A 21162-nucleotide genomic window follows, 5' to 3' on the forward strand; every position below is an offset into this window, starting at 1 on the left:
GCATGTATAAACACATATGCATATACATTTATATATTTATGTAAATATATATACACATGTATTATACATTTCTGTCTGTTTTAAACTATACGTTGAAAACTGCTTGGTGGTGACCTTTGTGTACAAGGATAGAGGGAAGAATGCTTGCTTTTCATTTTGTGTGTTTCTGTTCTGTTTGAATTTCCCTACAGTGCGCTTGTATTCCTTTTATTTGTTAAATAAAATTTATTTTTTAGAGTGGTTATAGATTTACAGCAAAATTAAGTGGAAACCACAGAGTTTCCCTGTCCCCCTGCCCCCACACTTGCACCCCCCGCCATTAGCATTCCCACCACAGTGGTATATTGTTACAATCAGGGAAGCAACATTGACACGTCACTACCACCCCAAGTCCATAGTTTACATTAGGGTTCACTCTTGGTGTTGAATATCTCCGGGTTTTGGCTAATGTGTAGTGACGTGTATCCATCATTACAGCACCACACAGAATAGTTTTACTGCCCTACTATTCCTGTGCTCCACCTATTCGTTCTTTCCTCCCCGACCTCTGGCAGCTACTCATCTTTTCGCTGTCACCATAGTTGCTTTCTCTAGAATATCGTGGAGTTAGAATTATACAGCGTGTAACCTTGGGTGCTTCCAAATTGTTGGCCATTATGAATAACACTACTGTGAATGTCCGTGAGCAGGTTTTGTGTACGGCAGAAGTTTTCAGCTCATTTGGGTAAATACCAAGAGCATGATTGCTGGATCATTGGTAAAACTATGTTTAGTTTTGTAAGAAACCACCAAACTGTCTTCCAAAGTGGCTATACCGCTTTACATCCCCACCAGCGATGAATGAAAGTTCCCATTGCTCTGTATCCTCACCAGCATTTGGTGTTATCGGTGTTTTGGATTTTGGCCATTCTAATAGGTGTATAGTAGTATCTTATTGTTTTCATTTGCAATTTATTAATGACATGTTGAGCGTCTTTTCATATGCTTATTTGCCACCTATATATCCTCTTCGGTGAAGTGTCTGTTCAGGTCTTTTGCCTATTTTTTAAATTGTAAGGTTTTCTTGTTGAGATTTAAGAGTTCTTTGTATATTTTGGATAGTAGTCCCTTTATCGGATATGTCTATTGCATTTATTTTCTCCCATTCTATGGCTTGTTTTTTCTTCCTTTCATTTTATTTTATTTATTTATTTTTTATTTTTTTGAGACAGGGTTTCACTTCCATCGCCCAGGCTGGAATGCAATGGCGTGATCTGGGCTCACTGCAACCTCCACCTCCCAGGCTCAAATGATTCTCCTGCCTCAGCCTCCTGAGTAGAGTAGCTGGGACCACAGTCACATGCCATGGTGCTCGGCTAATTTTTTTGTATTTTGTAATGACAGGGTCTCATTATGTTGCCCAGGCTGGTCTCAAACTTCTGAGCTCAAATGATCTGCCTGCGTCAGCCTCCCAAAGTGCTGGGATTATAGGCATGGGCCACTGTGCCTGGTCTCGTCTTTTCATTTTAAAGAATATATCAGCAGGAATTATTGGACCTGCATGGTTTAAACTATTGTCTTAGTTAATTTTGTGCTGCTCTAACAAAATATCACAGACTGAGTAATTTATAAGCAATAGTAGCTTATTTGGCTCACAGTTCTGGAGGCTGAGAAGATCGTGAGGCTGCATCTGGCAAGGGCCTTCTTGCTGCTTCATAACATGGCAGAAGACATCATGTGGGTAAGAGAGAGCATGTTATACTTTTGTAACAAACACACTGGTGGTAAGGAGCCCACTTCCTCTGTTAACACATTAATCCATTCGTGAGGGTAGAGCCTCTTAAAGGTCCCGCCTCTCAGAACAGTTGTATTTAAGTTTGCAGCACATGAACTTTGGGGGATACATTTAAACAATAGCAATGATATATTTAAATTTTATGGATGCAGCCTTATGGGGAAAGTATTTTAAAAAATTGTGTGTGTGTGTGTGTAAAAACAGGTTAAGGATCTAATGTTAAAAAAAAACAAAAAAAACACTAATATACAAATGAATATTCCAGCCACCAGGCTGGGGAAGGCCAATGGAAAATCACTCCACGAAAGCATCCACTCTAGTCCAGGTCTGCTTGGTTTGCTGTTAGGCCCTGAGGGCCAGGGGGTGTCACTGCTGTGTGGCTTCTGGCCCAAGATGATGTTTCTAGGCCCTTGCCTCTCAGCATTAGCCTGATGTAGGCTCTGTTCCCAAATGAGCCCTGTGCTGTCTTTCTGGGGAGGACACTCCAGAGTCCCAGGCATGGCACTAACACCATCCACCCCTCCTTTCCCTTCTGTATCCCTGAAGTCAGGCAGGACACCAGCAAATGTGCATGGCCTAGCCTTGCTGGTGGCTGGAGCCCATATCTCCACCTCCCATTGTTGGGTAGAGACACAGCAAGGCTTCCCTTTTGGTAGGGGGATGACTGAGTCGGGGCAGTGAGGCTCTTTTTGCTCTGGCAGTTGCCTCCTGTCCCAGTGTAGCATTTCTAGATTCCTGTGTTAGGGGACTCCAGCTAGTACCCTTTTAGAGCCTGTGGAATTGAATGGTACACTTACGTACATATAACATGGCTCTAGGGAACAGGCCGTTTTGCAGCCACTGAGAAGCACCCCCAGATAGCCGCTCTATGCTTTTGGCATTCACCGAACGCTTTGAGGCTGGCTTCTGGTGCAGTGCTGTCATGCCAGACTCCTGTCAACTTTAGTAGGAATGGCACCATGTTTGAGAGGCCGAAGAAGAGACCCAGAGCCAACAAACAAGGCATAGGGCTTATTGAGGGGACTTACATATGGGGCGGTCCAGTGGCAGCAGGCTGGATGGGAGGACCACTACTGTTTGTAAAAAGCATGCAGTTTGTATAGCATTTTAATTTAGCATCCTCCTTCCTAACTACCTCCACCTGGCAACCTTCATTTAACGCAGAACAAAGGGCCTTGATCTCCTGTATGGCCTGCATCCCATGGAATGGCTTAGGGGTTCTGATGTTCCTTATAGATAAGGAATGGATCTCCAGGTTGGCCACAATTCCTCAGCTCAGAACTCTGAACACACATTCTTCTTAGACTATAGGGTCGTTCTGGGTATGCTTAAGTGATTGCTGTCAGGTGCATCTGCCATACAACTGTGGGGGTGCTTAGGTCTAGTCCGTGTCCCTAGAGCTTACTATTGTGAAGAAGAGTGTATTCATCCATTCTCACACAACTATAAAGAAATATCTGAAACTGGGTAATTTATAAAGAAAAGAGGTTTAATTGGCTCACAGTTCTGCAGGCTGGGCCTATCCCAGATTGAAGGGCCCAGAATATGGGAGCCAAGGGACCAGCATTTTTAGCGAGCTCTCCAAGTGAGGGAAAGCATGATGTTGGCATCTGCTTGGGGAGGCCTTAGGAAACTTACAATCATGTGGCAGGCAGATCTTAACCTGGCTGGAGCAGGAGGAAGAGAGGTGTGGGGAGGAGGTGCTACACGCTTTTAAAAAACCAGCTCTCACCAGAACCCTATCATGAGAACAGCACCAAAGGGGGAAATCTGCCCCCACGATCCAGTCAACTGCCACCTGGCCCCACCTCCAGTGCTGGGAATTACAATTCGATTGTATTGTAATTACAAATTACAATTTGGACAGGGACACAAATCCAAACCATATCAAAGAGTGAGATCAGATAAGCTAGAGAGTGTCCAATACCTTAAGGGAAAGGGTGTTTCCTAGAGTGTGGACCACAGAACCAGTTACATCAGAATTACTGGGGACTGGGGGGTATGTATGCTTGTTTACACTTCAGATTCCTGGGCCTTTCCCAGGTTAAAAGGCCCAGAATATGGGGGCTAGGGCGCCAGCATGTTTAGCGAGCTCTCCAGGTGATTATCATGCATGATGAAGCAGTGTGGCCTGCAGGCAGGCAGCATCAGCATCACCTGGGAGCCATTGGAAATGCAACTTCTTGGGCTCTGCCCCAGAGACACTGATTCAGAGACTCTGGAGGTGGGGCCCAGCAGTCTGTGTTTTAACAAGCCCTATAGGGGACTGTTTTCCAGAAGCACCGATTTAACTGGAGAGGGCCCCAGCTGGATGAAATTAGGTGCACAGCTGCAGGTGGATGGTCACAGTGAGGAAGGAAGGGCGGTATTTGTGCTGCAGCCTGCCCTGAGAGGCAGGACCAGAGGCCAGAAGGTCCCCAGAGACAGGTTTCTAAGAATTGGACCAATCCCTAAGGAGGCCGGCTGCCTGCTGTGTGCAGGAGGCCCTCTCCAGTGAGTCCCCATGTCAGAGGGCCATGATCAGAAGCAGGCGTAGAACGGGGGACATGCCCCGGCCATCAGAATTGCACCAGCACTGTGAAGCATGTCCCTTGCCCCACACAAGGAAAGAAGGAGGAGAGAGGCATTGGTCAGGGCGAAAGGTATGATTCTCATGGATGCCAGAGAGAGAGAGCAGATCTGCTGGATTATAGCTCACTGTGTTGCCTCTCTCCTGGAGAGTGGGGGCTGGACAGGCTAGGGAGGGGGACATGAGGGCCTTAGAAGTCCTGCCGAGCCCAGATATGGCAGCCCTGGGGTGCCAGGAACAATATCTCCAAGGACAGCCCCTTGCGGTGGCCTCTTTTGAAAAAATGCAGAGGTCACAGTTACCAGAAGACTGGACCATGAGCAGATTTCTTAATTTTCAAAGAAAAGGAGGAGAAGAATGCTGCTTCTGTGAGTCAGAGAGTAGTGTGCTAATCCTGCAGCCTCTAGCCTCCTAGAACATGGATAGCTGGGGGGGGAGATTGGTCAGCGCTGGGAGCCTGTGTCCACCTGAAGGTCACCCCTGGCTATTGGGCTGCATTTACTTTTCTCTTGGGGGGGTAATTAGGCAGATAAACAGACTCTCTTCAGAGTAGATGTGCTAGAACTCTCACTTGGGCATGTGGAGAAATGTGTACTGGGTGGTGGCAGAGTGAGTTGGGGGAGAGCTGGTTAAATGCCTGCACCCACATGATGCCTAGTGTTTGATGTTGAACTGGGGAGTTCTGGGTATGACAGTTCTGTAGTGTCCCTCGTTGGCCCTTTCATCATGGTTACTTGGCAGAACACAAATGCCATGCTTATCGCATCCGTGGATGTAAAACAAAGCTGAGAGAGGGGGAACATGTTTGATGTTGAGCAGAATCCCAGAAGGTCTCAGCAGACTGGAGCAATGGGCAGAACCCAGGGGAGAAATTTCATAGGAGCTCACATAAGGTCTCCGTGGCCTGGAAAACCCACGTGTACCAGTCCGGGGAGGTAGGGAGTAGCATCCACTGGAGGGAGATGAAGGTCCCGCCCTGCACTCTTCAGACCATACCTGGGGCCTTTGGTCCTGAAAAGATCTAAAAGAGAAAGATAAGAGTGGGGTCAGGCCAGGCATGTAATCCCAGAACTTTGGGAGGCCGAGGCGGGTGGATCATCTGAGGTTGGGAGTTTGAGACCAGCTTGGCCAACATAGTGAAACTCTGTCTCTACTAAAAATACAAAAATCAGCCTGGCATGGTGGCAGGTGCCTCAGGTGCCTGTAGTCCCAGCTACTTGGGAAGCTGCGGCAGGACAATTGCTTGAACCGAGGAGGTGGAGGTTGCAGTGAGCCGAGATCGCGCCACTGCACTGCAGCCTGGGTGACACAGTGAGACTCCATCTCAAAAAAAAAAAAAAAAAAATAGTGGGGAGCAGGCTTGAAACTATTTCAGGCAGAGAATGATAGAGGGAAAAATGAGGCTATTCTTTCTAAGAAGGGAGGACTAGAGGTGTATCTTGGGGAGAGGGGAAGACCCAGGGTTGCAGGACCACAGCTCACAGTGGGTTCGTCCTGCCCTGTGGGGCCGTGCAGGGCAGAGCTCCTAGCCAGGAGGCAGATTTTGACTCCTGCTTGGGAACTCCGTTAAAAGCTACCCCAGGAATGAGCTCCACGAGCGCCATCAAGGCTGGCCTGCAGGCCCTCCAGGGTTACCAAGGCTGCCTGGAACTGAATGGACCCTGTGTGTGTTCTTTTAGTCTTGGAAGACCAGCCAGGACTTTGGGGGCCAGAGGGCTAGCCTCAAGTGAGCTCAGAAATCTGCACCTGAATTGGGCCTTTTTAAAAGTTGTTTAATGGCCAATACATACATGTGGCAGAAATGCACAGGGAACAGATCTAAACCGGAAGCCTGATTTTCTAGCCCCAGCTTTCCTCTGGAGAGGCAGCTAGTGTTAGCTAGTTTCTTGTGTGTCATTCCAAGGATGTCCGTGCACGTATACACACAGGAACCACTTAGTTTGTATGTTTCTGGGGTTTTTATTAGCTTAGTACATACACAGTACTGCATCTTGATTAATAATGGTGGTCATTTCATCTTTCCATATACAGAGCTGGCTAATTCCAGAAATAGCTACAGAGTATCCATTGTTGGATCTGTTGTGGTTTATTTAACCAGCCTCATTGGTGGAGGTTTAGGAGTTGTTGCAGATAAGGCTGTAGTAAAATTCATGTCTGTATGACATTTCACACAGGTGTGTGTCTGGGAAAGACACAGAAGTAGAGTTGCTGAGTCAAAGGTGTGTCATTTTAAATTTTGATATCTCTGTATTTTATTTATTTATTTATTTTGGAGATGGAGTCTCGCTTTGTCACCCAGGCTGGAGTGCAGTGGCACAATCTTGGCTCACTACAACCTCTGCCTCCCAGGTTCCAGCCATTCTCCTGCCTCCCGAGTAGCTGGTATTACAGGCACCCACCACCATGCCTGGCTAATTTTTGTATTTTTAGTAGAGACAGGGTTTCACCATGGCCAGGCTGGTCTCGAACTCCTGACCTCAGGTGATTCGCCCACCTCGGCCTCCCAAAGTGCTGGGATTACAGGCGCAAGCCACTGCGCCCAGCCGACATCTGTGTATTTTTAATTGGTGATTTCCTCAGCACATTGGTGAAGGTGAACATCTTCAGCTCCTTTTCTGTAACTGCCAGATCTGGTCACATCATTTGACAGTTTCTCTTGTGGTTATTGATCTTTTTCTTATTATATTAATAAAACTTTTTTCCTAAGTTTTTTTCTCATCTTTATTTTTTTAAATTTGTCTCTTATGCTGAAATTTTATTTTATGCTGTTGGTTCTTGGGGCTACTTCTTTCATTGCATTATTTGGCCTGGCTGGAATTTACTCGGTATAAGGAACAGGGTGGTATCCAGCTTTTGTTTCTTGGGTTTTTTCCCTGGCCTGGCTGTGGATGGAGCTTTTGGCTTCATTTCTCTGAGAGGAGGCCAGGAGTGGAGAGTGTCTTTGGTGCTCAAAGGTCCTGCCTAGTGGTGTCTCCAGAGAGGAAGGTGGCAGAGACACCATCCCGGCTCTTCCTGCTCACCTGTGGGGCAGTTCCTCCTATTAGAAGGTTCCTGGCCCACTGGTCATTTACATCCCCCAGGTTACCGCCTCACCAGTGAAGTCTGAGGGTTTGGCAGAGTCTGGGCAGAAGGGTCAGGCTGGGGCCAGGATGGGGAGGGCTTTGTACTGACAGCCCACCCAGCCTCAGGGACACCCTCTCTGAAGGTGATGCCACCAGGGACCTCATCCACCACGTGCTTAGGGGCTCAGAGAGACCGAAAGCTGTGCAAGGAGTAGGTCCTTGGTCCACACTACAGGGAGCCAATTCCAGCTTTCTCCAAAGCCATAGGGCTTTGCCTGCAGTCACCTCTGGACCTACTGACTCAAACAAATGACTACACCCATAGGGCTGAAAACCAGGCCCACCCTATGGGGACCGGTGGTACCTTAAGGAAGTTCTTTAGCTTCCTTAAAAACAGCATGTAGGCCAGGCACGGTGGCTCATGCCTGTAATCCCAGCACTGTGGGAGGCCGCGGCAGGCAGATCACTTGAGGCCAGGAGTTCAGACCAGCCTGGCCAACATGGTGAAACTCCATCTCTACTAAAAATACAAAAATTAGCCAGGGATGGTTGCGCCCTCCTGTTGGAGGCTGAGGTACAAGAATCCCTTGATCCCAGGAGGTGGAGGTTACAGTGAGCTGAGATTACACCACTGCACTCCAGCCTGGGTGATAGAGTGAGACCCTGTTTAAAAAATAAAAGTAGGCCAGGCGTGGTGGCTCATGTCTGTAATCTTAACACTTTGGGAAGCCAAGGCAGGCAGATCACCTGAGGCCAGGAGTTCGAGACCAGCCTGGCCAACATGGTGAAACCCCGTCTCTACTAAAAATACAAAAATTAGCCAGGCGTGGTGGCGGGCACCTGTAATCCTAGCTACTTGGGAGGCTGAGGCAGGAGAATCACTTGAACCCAGGAGGCAGAGGTTGCAGTGAGCCGAGATCACACCATTGCACTCCAGCCTGAGTTACAGAGTGAGACCCTGTCTCAAAAAAATAAAAATAAATAATAAAAACTTAAAAAGAACAGCATATACCAGCCTGGGCAACATAGTAAGACTCTCAAAAAAAAAAAAAAAAATTAGCTGGGTGTGGTGGCACATGTCTTTAGGAGGCTGAGGCAGGAGGATTACCTGAGCCCAGGAGGTCAAGGCTGCAGTGAGCCATGATTGTGCCAGTGCACTCCAGCCTGGGTGACAGAGTGAGACCCTGTCTCAAACAAAACCCAACAGGTCCAGTTCTTCAAGATAGATATGAAGGGCAGCTAGACTCATAGTTGGATAGCGTGGCCAGAACAGTGGTCTTCAAAGTGGGTTCCCTGGACCGGTAACATCATCTGGGAACTTGTTCAGAATGCAAAAACTGGTTCCACTGTCTCAGAAACTCTTGGTGGTGGAGCCCAGCAATGTGTTTTAACAATCCCATCAGGTGATTCTGATATGCATTTCAGCGTGAGACCCAGTGTGTAAAAAGAGGCCACGTACCCAAGACGAGCAGGTGTGATTGTTGAGGGGGCCTACAGGTTTCCTCACATGCCTGCCTACCATTGGGTGTCTCTGCAAACTGCAGCAGCAGCTGCTATTAGCAAGAGCAGGCAGGTTGCACAATGTGGCTGGTGTCACAGCAGATCTGTGTCCTTCCTCACAATTTAACTGTCAGGGGACATTGCCAAGGGATCCATGTTCAGAGGGACTTTGTGAGAGCAGGTGTCTCACCTGGCACTTGTCCAGGCCTCTCTTCTTCCCTTACTGACAGATCTGCAAATCACTTACTTCTTTTAATCAGCAGCCTCTGCTGCAGAAACAGGGTGGTGCTGCCTCATTTGCCCTGGTTCTTCACCCTGCATCAGATGAACCTCTTGAGGGTCCTTTTTGCTTCTAGGAACGATGATTCCATACCTTACCAAGTCCCCTTGCCTGATGAACCAGAGGTTGGAGAATGAAGAGAGACAGGGGCCTCTGACTTCCCCTGTTGCTGGAGGGATGGCAGTAAGGACACAGGAAGATAAGTAGACAGAACTGGAGTCCTGAGAATGAGGCAGTGCATCTCTACCTCTGAGGTGGGAGAACAGGCCCAGAGGCGCACTGCACCCTTGCCAGCAGAGGCAGGAGCAAAGCTTCAGTGAGAGGGCCTTTCAAGGAAACAGGCTCCTGGGCAGTGAATCCTGTCACTGTGGGTGGGGCCGGGGGTGTGACCCTGGCCCAGAAGTCAGGCAGCATGCTGGTGGGTACTGTTTCTAGCTGGAGGCGCCAGCAGGAGACAGTGAACTGGTCTGCGACAAGCAGGGCAGATGCAGCAGCTTCTCCTGCAGCGTCCCGGTTGTGGTGGTGGCTGCCCTCTGGAGAAGCTGGGTCCCACAGGCCAGCAGGGGCTCCCAGGCAGAGCCTGAATGTGCTTTTGTCTTCTCTTCCAGATCTAACCATGAGCTACCCTGGCTATCCCCCACCCCCAGGTGGCTACCCACCAGCTGCACCAGGTAAGAGGGTCTGGGGTGGGGAGGAGAGTGAATGCTGCCTCTGTACAGTGGCTGGGAGTGGAGAGGGGAGAACAGTAGTTTCCTCACTCCCCTCCTCCCCTCACAGCACGGCCCAGCAGGGGAGGAGAGGACAACAGGAGTAGAGGGACAGCCAGCTGAGGCAGGGGCTGGAGAAGAGCATGACGCTGAGGCCATGGGAGGCCTGGGTTTGAAACTGGCTCCAGAAAGCCCTGGACCAGGACCAGGGCTGGGTCTCTTGCCTTACTCTCTAGTAACAGTGGGCAAATGCTGTCACTTTGAGACTCAGTTTTCTTCTCTGCAAAATTGCTTCAAGGATTTCTCCCTCATTAGGTGGTCCTGGATACTGATGAGATAGGCAGGCAGAGCGACGCGGTGTCCCCCAAAGCATTGCTAGGTGATGGTTGCCCCTTGCCACCTCTCCTACCCTCTGCTCAAGGTGTGTGGGTTTGCAGCAACAAGATCTCCCTTGCCAAGAGAGGAAGTGGAGGCAGATGCTAAGGGTCAAAGGTCACTCACTCCCTGTTTTCTGCAGGAGCAGTGGGTAGTCACATGGAGAAGTCATCTTCTCTGGCCCTGGCCCCTTTTGGTCCTCAAATGAGATTTGGTCCCCACTGTGGGAAAGGAAATATGAGGGCTCATGAGACCAAGGGGAGAAGAGGGCCGTTCCAAGGCTGGTCATCCTGAGGGTGCCTGAGCCGCTGCCCCTCGCCCCAGGGGACTCTAGGCATCATTCATTTCTTTGGAGCTGAGGTCCTGTGGTTTGAGCACCCCTGACCTGCAGGCCATTTACCTTCCCTCCCATTCAGCAGGTGAAGAACAGACTCAGACCGAGAGGCGGCTCAGCTGCTGTCCCAGGGCACATTAGGAGCTGAGCTGGGCCACTGCCCTCTGAACGAGCCCACCCCAGGTTGGCTGGCACTGTTCTCGGTTCCCTCTCTATAGTAGAAATCCTGCCATCCAGATCCTGCCACTGCCACCTTTGCTAGCACAGCTGAGAAGCCTCTGAGCAGCAAGAGAGGAGGAGGCAGGAGATTTAGGAAAGGTTCTTCCTGGAGGGTCTGGAGCCCTGGAGATGAAGAGCCGATCCGAAGCTACCATGTACAGGAAAGCATCTAAGAGGCCAGAGGCCCCATGATGATGTCGAATGCCCATCGGGCACCCAGCTGAGCCCTGCAGGCGTTAACTCAGTCTTCGTCATAGCAGTCTAGGCATACACTCACCATTAGCCCATTTGTCAGCTGAGGAAACAAGCCTAAGGAGGGTGAAAGCCTTGCCCCAGGGCACATACCGGTCCTGCTGGTTTCAGAGCGGGCTTTTCACCTCTGTTTCTTCCTGTCCTCTTGTGGACTGGTATCTGTGTTTACCATGACCCAGCCCCATCTCCCTCCAGCCTCTTATCCTGCTTCTCCCTGCCTTTTACAGACTTGTAATAGCAAACAGCAAACCCCCTCCTGCCAATACCTTCGCATTACTGAAATCTCAGAGCTCCATATGGTCACCTCTGTCATGGGCTCAGCATGGTGTCCCCCAACAGTCTGTCATTGTCTGTCCTCCTGCTCCATGATGGTGAACTTGGGAGGGCAGAGCCTGCCTGGGCTCTCCCAACTTCCTTAATACCTCACAGAGGGTCTTGGGAGTGTTTGGGGAACTCCACCTTCCTCCCTGGGAAGAGGGGAAGGTTTCCCCTCCTCTGCCAGTGGGATAGGGAGAGACTTTCCTCCTGGTGTTTTCATGTGGTCTGTGGCGTCCCGAGGCTTGAGGCTCTACTGGGCCTCCGTTCCTGACCACCTGGGAGCTCCCATCTCTGCCTTTCCCTGTGTGGTGGGGGACTGGCAGGGGGCTAACGGGCTTGGTGTTGCTTTCAGGTGGTGGTCCCTGGGGAGGTGCTGCCTACCCTCCTCCGCCCAGCATGCCCCCCATCGGGCTGGATAACGTGGCCAACTATGCGGGGCAGTTCAACCAGGACTACCTCTCGGGAATGGTGAGTCCAGCCCTCCTGCTGAGGCAGCCCAGGGGCCACACCTGCGTGGCCAGAGGAATCAAAGCTGCTGGCCTCTGGGGCTCCGGAGTTGTCTATGTGTGTGTTGCTGTGGTGTGTAGTGTGTTGAGCCGTACCTTAGAACAGGGTTTTCATCAGGCTTCTGCCACCTGCTCTCTGCCCCTCTCTGGGTCTCACTTTTCCCATCTGTAAAATGAGGGGAAGGGGACCAGATGATCTCACAGGTCCCTTTCAGCCCTGCGGGGTTAGGGTTGGGAAGGTGGCGAGGGTATGTGCATGAGTGTGCATGCATGTGCTATGTATGAGTATCCACATTCATATACCTGCGTGTGCATGTGTGTACATATGGAGGGCTCTTCTGGTTAGGCCTTGGTGGGTGTGTGGCAGGTATCTTGGGCAGACATGCTACTTTTTAAATTTGTTGCTTCACTTTTAAAATAATACATTTTATGATTTGAAAACAAACGTATGCTTAGTTTATGATTTGAAAACAAACGTATGCTTAGAGGAAATGATGCAACCAATACACACCCTAATTTGTGCTAGGCCCAGTTCTAGGCACTGGGGATATGTGAATAAAACAAACAAAAATCTCAGCTGTGCTGCATTTATCATCTATGGGGAAAAGACAGGCAGTAACTTAAGTCAACGATGTGATGTTATTGAAAGTGTAGGTGCCATGGGAACAAGATGACCAGGGTAAAGGGGTCAGGAGTGGGGGTGGGGTGATGTAAGGATAATGATTTTAAGTTAGCGGTAAGGTGGGTCTGGCTGAAAAGAGGATGTGTGAGCAAAGACCTGCATCAGGGGAAGGAAGTGCTGTATGGATGTCTAGGGAATGCCAGTGCCCTGAGGTGCCAAGGGATGTGAGGTGCTCAGGGACAGGGAGGAGAGGCCAGTGTGGCTGAAGTGGAAAGGCGAGGGGGTGAGATGGGAAATGAAGTCTGGTGGTCCAGCTCTTGCAGGGTATAGGAGGCTATCCATCCTAAGGATTTAGGCTTTTATTCCTGGTGAGTGCAGATTCACCTGAACATGCCTGCCAGAGGTGTCTGTGGGTAGCAGGCTGATGTGATGGGGGTGCCCCCAACCCTGCATATGGGACCCACGCGCCTTCTTGGGCAGTGAGCTCTTAACCTTCACCCAGGTGGTCTGGGATGGGAGGAGCAACCATGTGGAGAGGGAAGGCATCTCCCCTGCAGAAGGGGATGAGGATCTCTGGTTTGGATCCAGTTGCACTGTTTACTGGCTGTGTAGCTTTGAGCAAGTAAACTCATTCTGTGGTCTGTGAAATGGGTATAACAATACTTCATATTCCACAAGCAGAGATGCTGTGAGGACTGACTTGGCTTAGGTATGAAAAAGCGTGGAGGGACGGAGTGCAGCGGGGCCCATTGGCCTCAGGCTCTGCTTTGTGTCCTTGCAGGCGGCCAACATGTCTGGGACATTTGGAGGAGCCAACATGCCCAACCTGTTCCCTGGGGCCCCTGGGGCTGGCTACCCACCAGTGCCCCCTGGCGGCTTTGGGCAGCCCCCCTCTGCCCAGCAGACTGTTCCTCCCTATGGGATGTATCCACCCCCAGGAGGAAACCCACCCTCCGGGATGCCCTCATATCCGCCATACCCAGGGGCCCCTGTGCCAGGCCAGCCCATGCCACCCCCCGGACAGCAGCCCCCAGGGGCCTACCCTGGGCAGCCACCAGTGACCTACCCTGGTCAGCCTCCAGTGCCACTCCCTGGGCAGCAGCAGCAGCCAGTGCCGAGCTACCCAGGATACCCGGGGTCTGGGACTGTCACCCCTGCTGTGCCTCCAACCCAGGTGAGTGTCAGCCCACTGCCTCCCTCGGTCCAGGCCTGGGCCCCAAAGGCTGGAGACACATGGCCCAGTAGATGGGGAGACGGGGAAAGGCGCAGGCCTCCAGCTGCAACTCCTTGTTTTAACAAACAGTGTCGGCCAGGTGCAGTGGCTCATGCCTGTAATCCCAGCACTTTGGGAAGCTGAGGTGGGCAGATCGCTTGAGCCCAGGAGTTCAAGACCAACCTGGGCAAAATGGTGAAACCCTGTCTCTACTAAAAATAGAAAAAAAATTAGCTGGGCATGGTGGTGCATACCTGTAGGCCCAGCTACTCTGGAGGCTGAGGTGGGAGGATCACCTCAGCCCAGGAGGCAGAGGTTGCAGTGAGCCGGGATCATGCCGCTGCACTCACTCCAGCCTAGGCGACAGAGTAAGACACTGTCTTTAAAAAAAAACAAAAACAAAAACAAAAACAAAACAGAAAAACAAAGAGCGTCACCTTCTTGCAGACTCCCCACCTCTGGGTTGTGTTGCTTAAGGCCCAAGGGAGCTGTCCTGTTTCTCCTAGTGTGATGAGACGCTCCACATGCGAGCTGGGTCAGAACACCCCTGGCGAGTACTCCTTATTCCTCTGTGTCACTTACTGCCTGGGCTGTGTGTTTTGTAAGAACTGCCCAGGCCACCTGTCTCAAGGCTTTGTGCCCAACAGCTGTCTTCGGTCCCCTTGATATGCACCCCCCCACAGACAGGTTTTGGAGGATTCTTAAAATTCCCTTTGGGTAGGGAGAATGTTGGCAGTTCCTTCAGGGTTGATCTTGGCTCATTTTGGAGAACAGTTCGTGTTTGCAGAGCCTAGAATTCGTTGTCATGGTTCTGTGGTCCAACCAGCCAGCACAGGGGTAGTGGTATGTGCTCAATGACTATTTTTAGACAGAGGGTCTCCTTTCCTCCTTCCCTTCCATACCCACACGTTCCCCCACCCTGTGCCATCCTCCAGCCTCCCTCCCTTTTCTTTTCCCTGAGCTGCCCCCTTAATTGTGTTATAACCATTTTGTACCAGCCCCTAGGAAGACAATCCACTGGGAGACAGTTTAGCCTGGAAAGTTCCAGTTTGCCGGGTTTTGCAGCTGTCAGGGTCTGGAGGAAGTCCAGCAGATGCTAGTCTAGAGAATAGTGCGAGGGAACCAGTGCTAGATCAAGAGGTCATCAGGCTGCCATGCACAGTGGTGGAGGCTCAATACCTGCATCCACTGGAGGGGACACGTGGGCTAGCCAGCTCTGTTAGGAGTACCCATGTGTGCTCACATGTGCTGTGGAGGCCAGGCATCGATGAGAGAGGCCACAGCCCCTGCTCCCGAGACCTGCCCTTCATCAGGAGCCTGAGCCCCAGCCCTGGAGGACTTGGGCACTGGGCAGATTTTCAGCATCAGGACTCAGCTATAGGTGGGCTCCCAGCCAATGGAGCCAGGAAAAAGCTTCAGTATAGAACACAAGGCCAGATAACAGTCAAGTTAGGTAGACTCGGCGTAAAGTCCTCTGCATTGTTGACTGTGGACTCCTTTAGATACTCCAACTCTTAGAGAAAGGGCTGTTGCCAGAGTCTAGGGGTGGAGCAGCCTCAAATGTGGGGAAGGCGGCATGCACGTCATCTTACCTGAGACTGTTTGTCCGAGTAGTTTGGAAGCCGAGGCACCATCACTGATGCTCCCGGCTTTGACCCGCTGCGAGATGCGGAGGTCCTGCGGAAGGCCATGAAAGGCTTCGGTAAGAGACCCTGGGCGGCTCAAATCCTACCCCCTGACCCCTATTTCCCAGGCACTTTCACTGTGGCTCTGTGGGCTGGGGTAGCTGGGGGACGCAGACCTGGCCCCAGTGGTGATAGAAGGTGGATGTGGGGGTGTGGCTGGCATGCCCAGAACAGTTGAGGGGCCCAGGCCAGGGAAGTCTCAGCTGCAGAGCATCTCATGACCCCTACCCGACCCACCCCTGCTGCCTCTTCCTCCAGGGACGGATGAGCAGGCCATCATCGACTGCCTGGGGAGTCGCTCCAACAAGCAGCGGCAGCAGATCCTACTTTCCTTCAAGACGGCTTACGGCAAGGCGAGCTGCGGGGTGGGGGCGTGGGACAGCAAGGCGGGACAGCAAGGCGTGTCCTGGGCTCAGCACAGCCCTGCTCACCCCTGCTTTTCCTTGGGTGGGCCCGGATGTCCTGGATGGACAGTAAGGAGCAGGAGGGCATTTCCTTCTGCCCATCCAGCCGGTGGCATCGTTGGGAGGTGAAGGATGCCACAGGGTGCCAAGGTTTGCTGAGAGGCTCCAGACATCTAGCCCTGGGTTCTAGCCCTTCCTCTGCCACATCTCACTGAGGTTGTGGCAACGTCATTTTCCTTCCCCTGCCCTCTTCATTTCCACCTTGGGGGGTTTAGCTGATACAAGGGCTTTCCAGGGAAAGCCTGTGAGTGCTGCCCAAGTACGAGGGGCGTGTATGAGCATATTTTGAACTTCTGGGGTTTTGAATCTTAGAAAGGTAAAAATTCGGTAAATATTGATTAGATTCGTGTTCTAGCCCAGTGCTTCTCACACTTCAATGTGTCACCGATCCCCTGGGCATCTTGGTAAAATGTGGTCTCTGATTCGGGAGGTTTGGGGCAGGGCTGAGAGCAGGCTTTTCTCTCAGGCCCCTTGGGGGTATCCATGCTGCTGCTCCTCAAATCTGGGATATGGCTCTTATTAGTCACCTCTTGTGGATTTTTAAAATAGACTTGTTTGTTTGTTTGTTTGTTTGTTTGAATATCCAATCAGGATTTGATCAAAGATCTGAAATCTGAACTGTCAGGAAACTTTGAGAAGACAATCTTGGCTCTGATGAAGACCCCAGTCCTCTTTGACATTTATGAGATAAAGGAAGCCATCAAGGTGTGTATGTGTGTATGTGTGTGTGTGCATGTGTGTGTGTGTGTGTGCATGCGTGTGGACACACAGCCCAGAAGGAGATGTGGACGGTGTGCTGTGTTCTAGCCCACTCATCAGCTGATGTTGTCAGTATGGCTCCCAGGCCTTCCTGGGTTGGAGTCCACATGCTGTAGAAAAGGGAACTCCCTGCGATTTCCCCAAGAGGCAAATGACGCACCCATCATCATCAGGGAGGCTTAAGTCTCTCTCCATCTTAAAGAAATGGTGGAGCTAGGGTTTGAAGGTTGCGATTCTATGGTAAGAAGAGGGGTAGGAGGCCATGGTTGGTATCGTTCTCATTCTTTAGGACTCTGTTACTAGCAAATGACAGAGACACACTTCGGTTTAAGAAGAACAAAAGTGGAGAATCAGTTATGTGGGTAAAGCCAAGCTGCCTGGCGTGGAGAGGGCCAGGCCAGACGTCTCTTTGGTCTCTGTCTCTCCTGAGCACCTGCTTTTCTGTCAGTTTCTGTGCTTCTCCTGCCGTGGCTGCTTCATGTGGGGTGGGAGGGGGGGGCCTGTCGACCACTCTCCGCATACCTATGAGACCCAGCTCCAGAAGAGACCAGCAGGGTCTCCAAACAGGGGCAGGTTCTGACGGGCCCGGCTTGGGCTCACTGTTCCCTCCAGTCCTGTGGGTTTTGACCGAGGGGTGGATCCTGTCCATTCTGTGCAGTCCCGCAGCTCTGTGTGCACCCTGCGGGCGAGGGCAGGCAGCCTATTCCCGCAGCTCTGTGTGCACCCTGTGGGCGGGGGCAGGCAGCCTATTCCCGCAGCTCTGTGTGCACCCTGTGGGCGGGGGCAGGCAGCTCCCTTGGAAGGGGAATCCCATGAGTCAGGCTAGAGCCCAGAAGGAGCCTGTCACTCAGAGGCCTGATAAGCACAGTGAACGTTCCCTCCTTCAGGAGAAGCAGAGACTTCAGTATGGTGGCCTGGAAAGGAGAGGGGTCTCCGCTGAAACACATCTACATGTGTTATTCTAGGGAGGGGGTCAGGAGGCCATCAGGCAGGGCGATGGCCCGGGGCCCCAGGGAGTGGACCCAGACATCTCCCTGGCCCCTGTCTTCAGCCGGAGTCATGAGCTGGTGGTTGTGGAGTGTTAGAAACCACACAGGTTTGGGGCAGCTGTCACTCACCAGCTGTGTGTCCTTGAGCACCTGTGAAATGGGGACAGTGGATGCTGTTTCAGGACATGCTGGGAATACTGGGTGAGGGGCTAACGTGTAGTAACCCAATAGTAGCTGTAGCAGGAAACAGCTGACACAATGTCGCACGTCCTGCCTGACAGGCCCTAAGTGCTCTACATACATTAACTCACTTAATCCTCATGACTTTCCTGTGAGGTAGGTCCTGGTATCACTCCCATCTTACAGAAATGGAACTGGAAGCACAGAGAGGTTAAGTAATGTGCCCGAGGTCGCACAGCTGGTAAGCTGCAGAGCCAGGATTCAAACCAACATACAAGCCAGGCTGCCTAGCCTGTCCTCTACCGTCTCACTGTCCCTGGCGTGGTTGTCCCATTCATCCTCGTTGTTCCTACCTTTTCCTAGTTGTTTTCAGACATTCCACCATCACCTCTAGGACCAGGGTTTCGTATGTCCACTTGGATCTCTCTTGCTTTTTACCCGTTTTTTCAGTTGTTGTCATCTCACTTCTGGCTGAACTCTGAATAAAGCAGACCTCGGTCCACATTTTAACCCAACCATTTACTGTGTGGCCTCGGACCAGCCAGTACCCCTCTCTGATGCTCAGTTTTCTGATCTATGGGGATGCCCCTTTGTGTGAGCCCTAGCTCAGTTTTCTGATCCATGGGGATGCCCGTTTGTGTGAGCCCTACTCATCACCACTGCCACTGTCATTGTGCTTGCCCAGACTATGGAGAAGAGCTGACTCCCTCTAGCCTGGGAGTGGCCAGAGGCTGTGTCTCTGTGTCAGGGGCCTCTGTTGCTGGGGTCAGGGCAGCAGCATGGCCCCCACTCTTCTTCCCGGGTGCTGGTGAGGCTGCTGGAACAAGCGCATGGTTGGTTGTATTCTCTGCCCCTGCAGGGGGTTGGCACTGATGAAGCCTGCCTGATTGAGATCCTCGCTTCCCGCAGCAATGAGCACGTCCGAGAATTAAACAAAGCCTACAAAGCAGGTGAGGCCGCTCCCTCTGCCCTTTGCTCTCTGCAGATCCCTGTGCTCTCGGGGCTGTGGCCTCACTCTCTCCTAGGGCCTCTTACTCCTTCCTGGCCTCCTTATCAACCCATCTTCTGCCACCCCCAGTACTTTGGGCTTTGACCCAAGACCCAGCCCTTCGTTCTGTTTATACATGGTGCAAATGACTAAAGTAAGGGAGAGCCAGGGAAAACCTGGATGTGGTTTGGGCCAAGGCTGACTAGAGGCCAGGTCAGCCTGGAGATCACAGGCTTGTATATCCCTGGAGGGCCATATGGGTTATTTGTTCTCTTGAGCCCGAGCCAAGACCTCCAGCCTTTTTCTCCCCAGTACCCACTGTTGATAGTGTTTTGCAATGGGCAGCTCCATAAAGAGAGCTACAGGATGGACCTTCCTTGCTTCTCCCTTTCAGAATTCAAAAAGACCCTGGAAGAGGCCATTCGAAGCGACACATCAGGGCACTTCCAGCGGCTTCTCATCTCTCTCTCTCAGGTACTTTTCCCACGACAGGGCTTGGGGCTCCAAAGCCATGGAAGTCAAAGAGATGGGATCCCTGCAATGAGGAAAGGGAAAAGAAATGGGGAAGGAGTGGGCTTGACCATACACCTGCTTCCTTTCAGGGAAACCGTGATGAAAGCACAAACGTGGACATGTCCCTCGCCCAGAGAGATGCCCAGGTGAGTGTGATGGCCAAGCCCCTGGACTTCCTAAAGCAGGGATGCACCCCGCTTTCTTGCTTCTTGAGAGAGGTACCCTAGGGTGGAAAGAACAATAGATAAGCAGTGGGTTGCAGATGCTGCGAGTTTCAGATGCGCTGAACTGTTCAACTGTATGACCTAGAACAGGTCATCTGACCTCCTGGGCTTCAGCTTCCCCACCTATAGGAGGGAACATGTGAGATAATTAGTATTTCAATAGTTGATAGATCACGGTTTTGGACGTGGGATTTTGTGTGACAGCGTACTTTCACCATGTTTAGTTGCACATAGCATTATGTTTGCAAAAGGGCAGAATTTGCACTTGCCTATTAAGTTTTTGAGGGTTTGAGCCTAGAAACCAGCTGCCACATGAGTTGAGTACCCTTAGAATTCTGTTGTTGTCCCCTTGTGAGTTGCAGACAAAAGGGGAAAAATCCAAGCAAAGTCCAGGCATCTGAGCTACTCTCTCGAAAAGTTTGGGTGTCCCACTAATGAATTTCAACCGTAGTATTATGGCAGGGCAGAGCCATGACTTCCTGGTGGGGTGGAGTTGGCCATACCTCTCTGTCTCCCTTCACTGCTCTTGTCATCCACGGCAGGGCATTCACCAGGAGCTGCCAGTGGTCTAAATTATCTCTACCATCTGCGGGATTGGAATGAGACCTCAAGGAATGCCCCCTTGTTAGGGCTGGAGGAGATCTACTCCTCTGGTCTGGTCCTTTTGCTTTCCGGATGAGGAAACTGAGGCTCAAAAAGGTTGAGCACTGTTCCCAACTGAAAGCTAGAAGCAGAGCCCAGACAAGGGCCTATACCCCTAGCTCGGTCCTCTGTGCCCAGTTAGCACCTGCCTCTGCCCTGGTCTCAGACCTGCTGCTCCTGCAGGGTCTGCCTTATTCAGTGTCTCTCTGGCTGGTAACATTGATTCCCATTCTGGGAGTCAGGGCTGGACACCCCTGGGGCTCAGGGCTCTGGCTTTTGCTCCAGCGAGAGTTTTGCATGCCACTTTTAGCGGGGCAAAAATTGTCCCATGCTCTGCCTTCTCAGTCCAGACCTGCTTTGGCCTCATCTTGACCTGTGGGATCTCAGCCCCTGATTGCTGCTTTCTGCTCTTTTTCAGGGCTGCTACCTGAGGCCTAGCAGGCACTTTAGAGGCCATCTAGTTCAGAGGTTGCAAATTGGCAAATACTTTAGGCTCAAACCTTCAGAAGTTTACCAGGCTCTCCTGGGTGACCTGGGCCTGGGGTCTGGGTGTGGCCTGTGCTGCATGTGCATCTTCCTCTCTCTCCAGGAGCTGTATGCGGCCGGGGAGAACCGCCTGGGAACAGATGAGTCCAAGTTCAATGCGGTTCTGTGCTCCCGGAGCCGGGCCCACCTGGTAGCAGGTAAGGCAGGCCGGGGTCCCTCTGAGGCCAGTTAGATGAGGGCAGTCGGGATTGTGCGGAAACAAAGCTATGAGAACACTTGGTGGTTCCTCCCTGCGTGGGGCTTTCGCCTCCTCAAAAGAGCCCCCTGGTGGGGATTTAAAGACACTGTCAGAGGGTTTCCTGAGTTCTGGCAAACATCCAGTTCTGGAGGTTCCACCAGTGTAGAAACCTGGTGTCTTCGTACGTGGGAATGTGGAACGTCAGAGTTGGGAGAGTCCTTCGGGAGCACCCGATCCAGTGTTTTCCAAAGCCTGGCATAAGA

At 51.5% G+C, this 21162-nt stretch overlaps 1 protein-coding gene across 2 annotated transcripts in view; it reads left to right on the forward strand.

Annotated features, from left to right (window-relative positions):
* ANXA11 (annexin A11) overlaps window positions 1-21162 on the forward strand; it is a 50898-nt gene that overhangs the window by 23323 nt on the left and 6413 nt on the right. For both annotated transcript variants that reach the window (XM_063727594.1, XM_024253285.3), the window contains exons 2-11: window positions 9794-9856; window positions 11743-11858; window positions 13300-13692; window positions 15346-15433; window positions 15675-15769; window positions 16472-16585; window positions 18668-18758; window positions 19191-19270; window positions 19399-19455; window positions 20765-20858. In XM_063727594.1, the coding sequence (XP_063583664.1) occupies window positions 9802-9856; window positions 11743-11858; window positions 13300-13692; window positions 15346-15433; window positions 15675-15769; window positions 16472-16585; window positions 18668-18758; window positions 19191-19270; window positions 19399-19455; window positions 20765-20858 (1183 nt within the window). In that variant the 5' untranslated portion in view covers window positions 9794-9801. The remainder of the gene's footprint in view (window positions 1-9793; window positions 9857-11742; window positions 11859-13299; window positions 13693-15345; window positions 15434-15674; window positions 15770-16471; window positions 16586-18667; window positions 18759-19190; window positions 19271-19398; window positions 19456-20764; window positions 20859-21162) is intronic.

This window comes from Pongo abelii, chromosome 8 (assembly GCF_028885655.2).
Source record: "Pongo abelii isolate AG06213 chromosome 8, NHGRI_mPonAbe1-v2.0_pri, whole genome shotgun sequence".
Lineage (NCBI taxonomy): Eukaryota > Metazoa > Chordata > Mammalia > Primates > Hominidae > Pongo > Pongo abelii.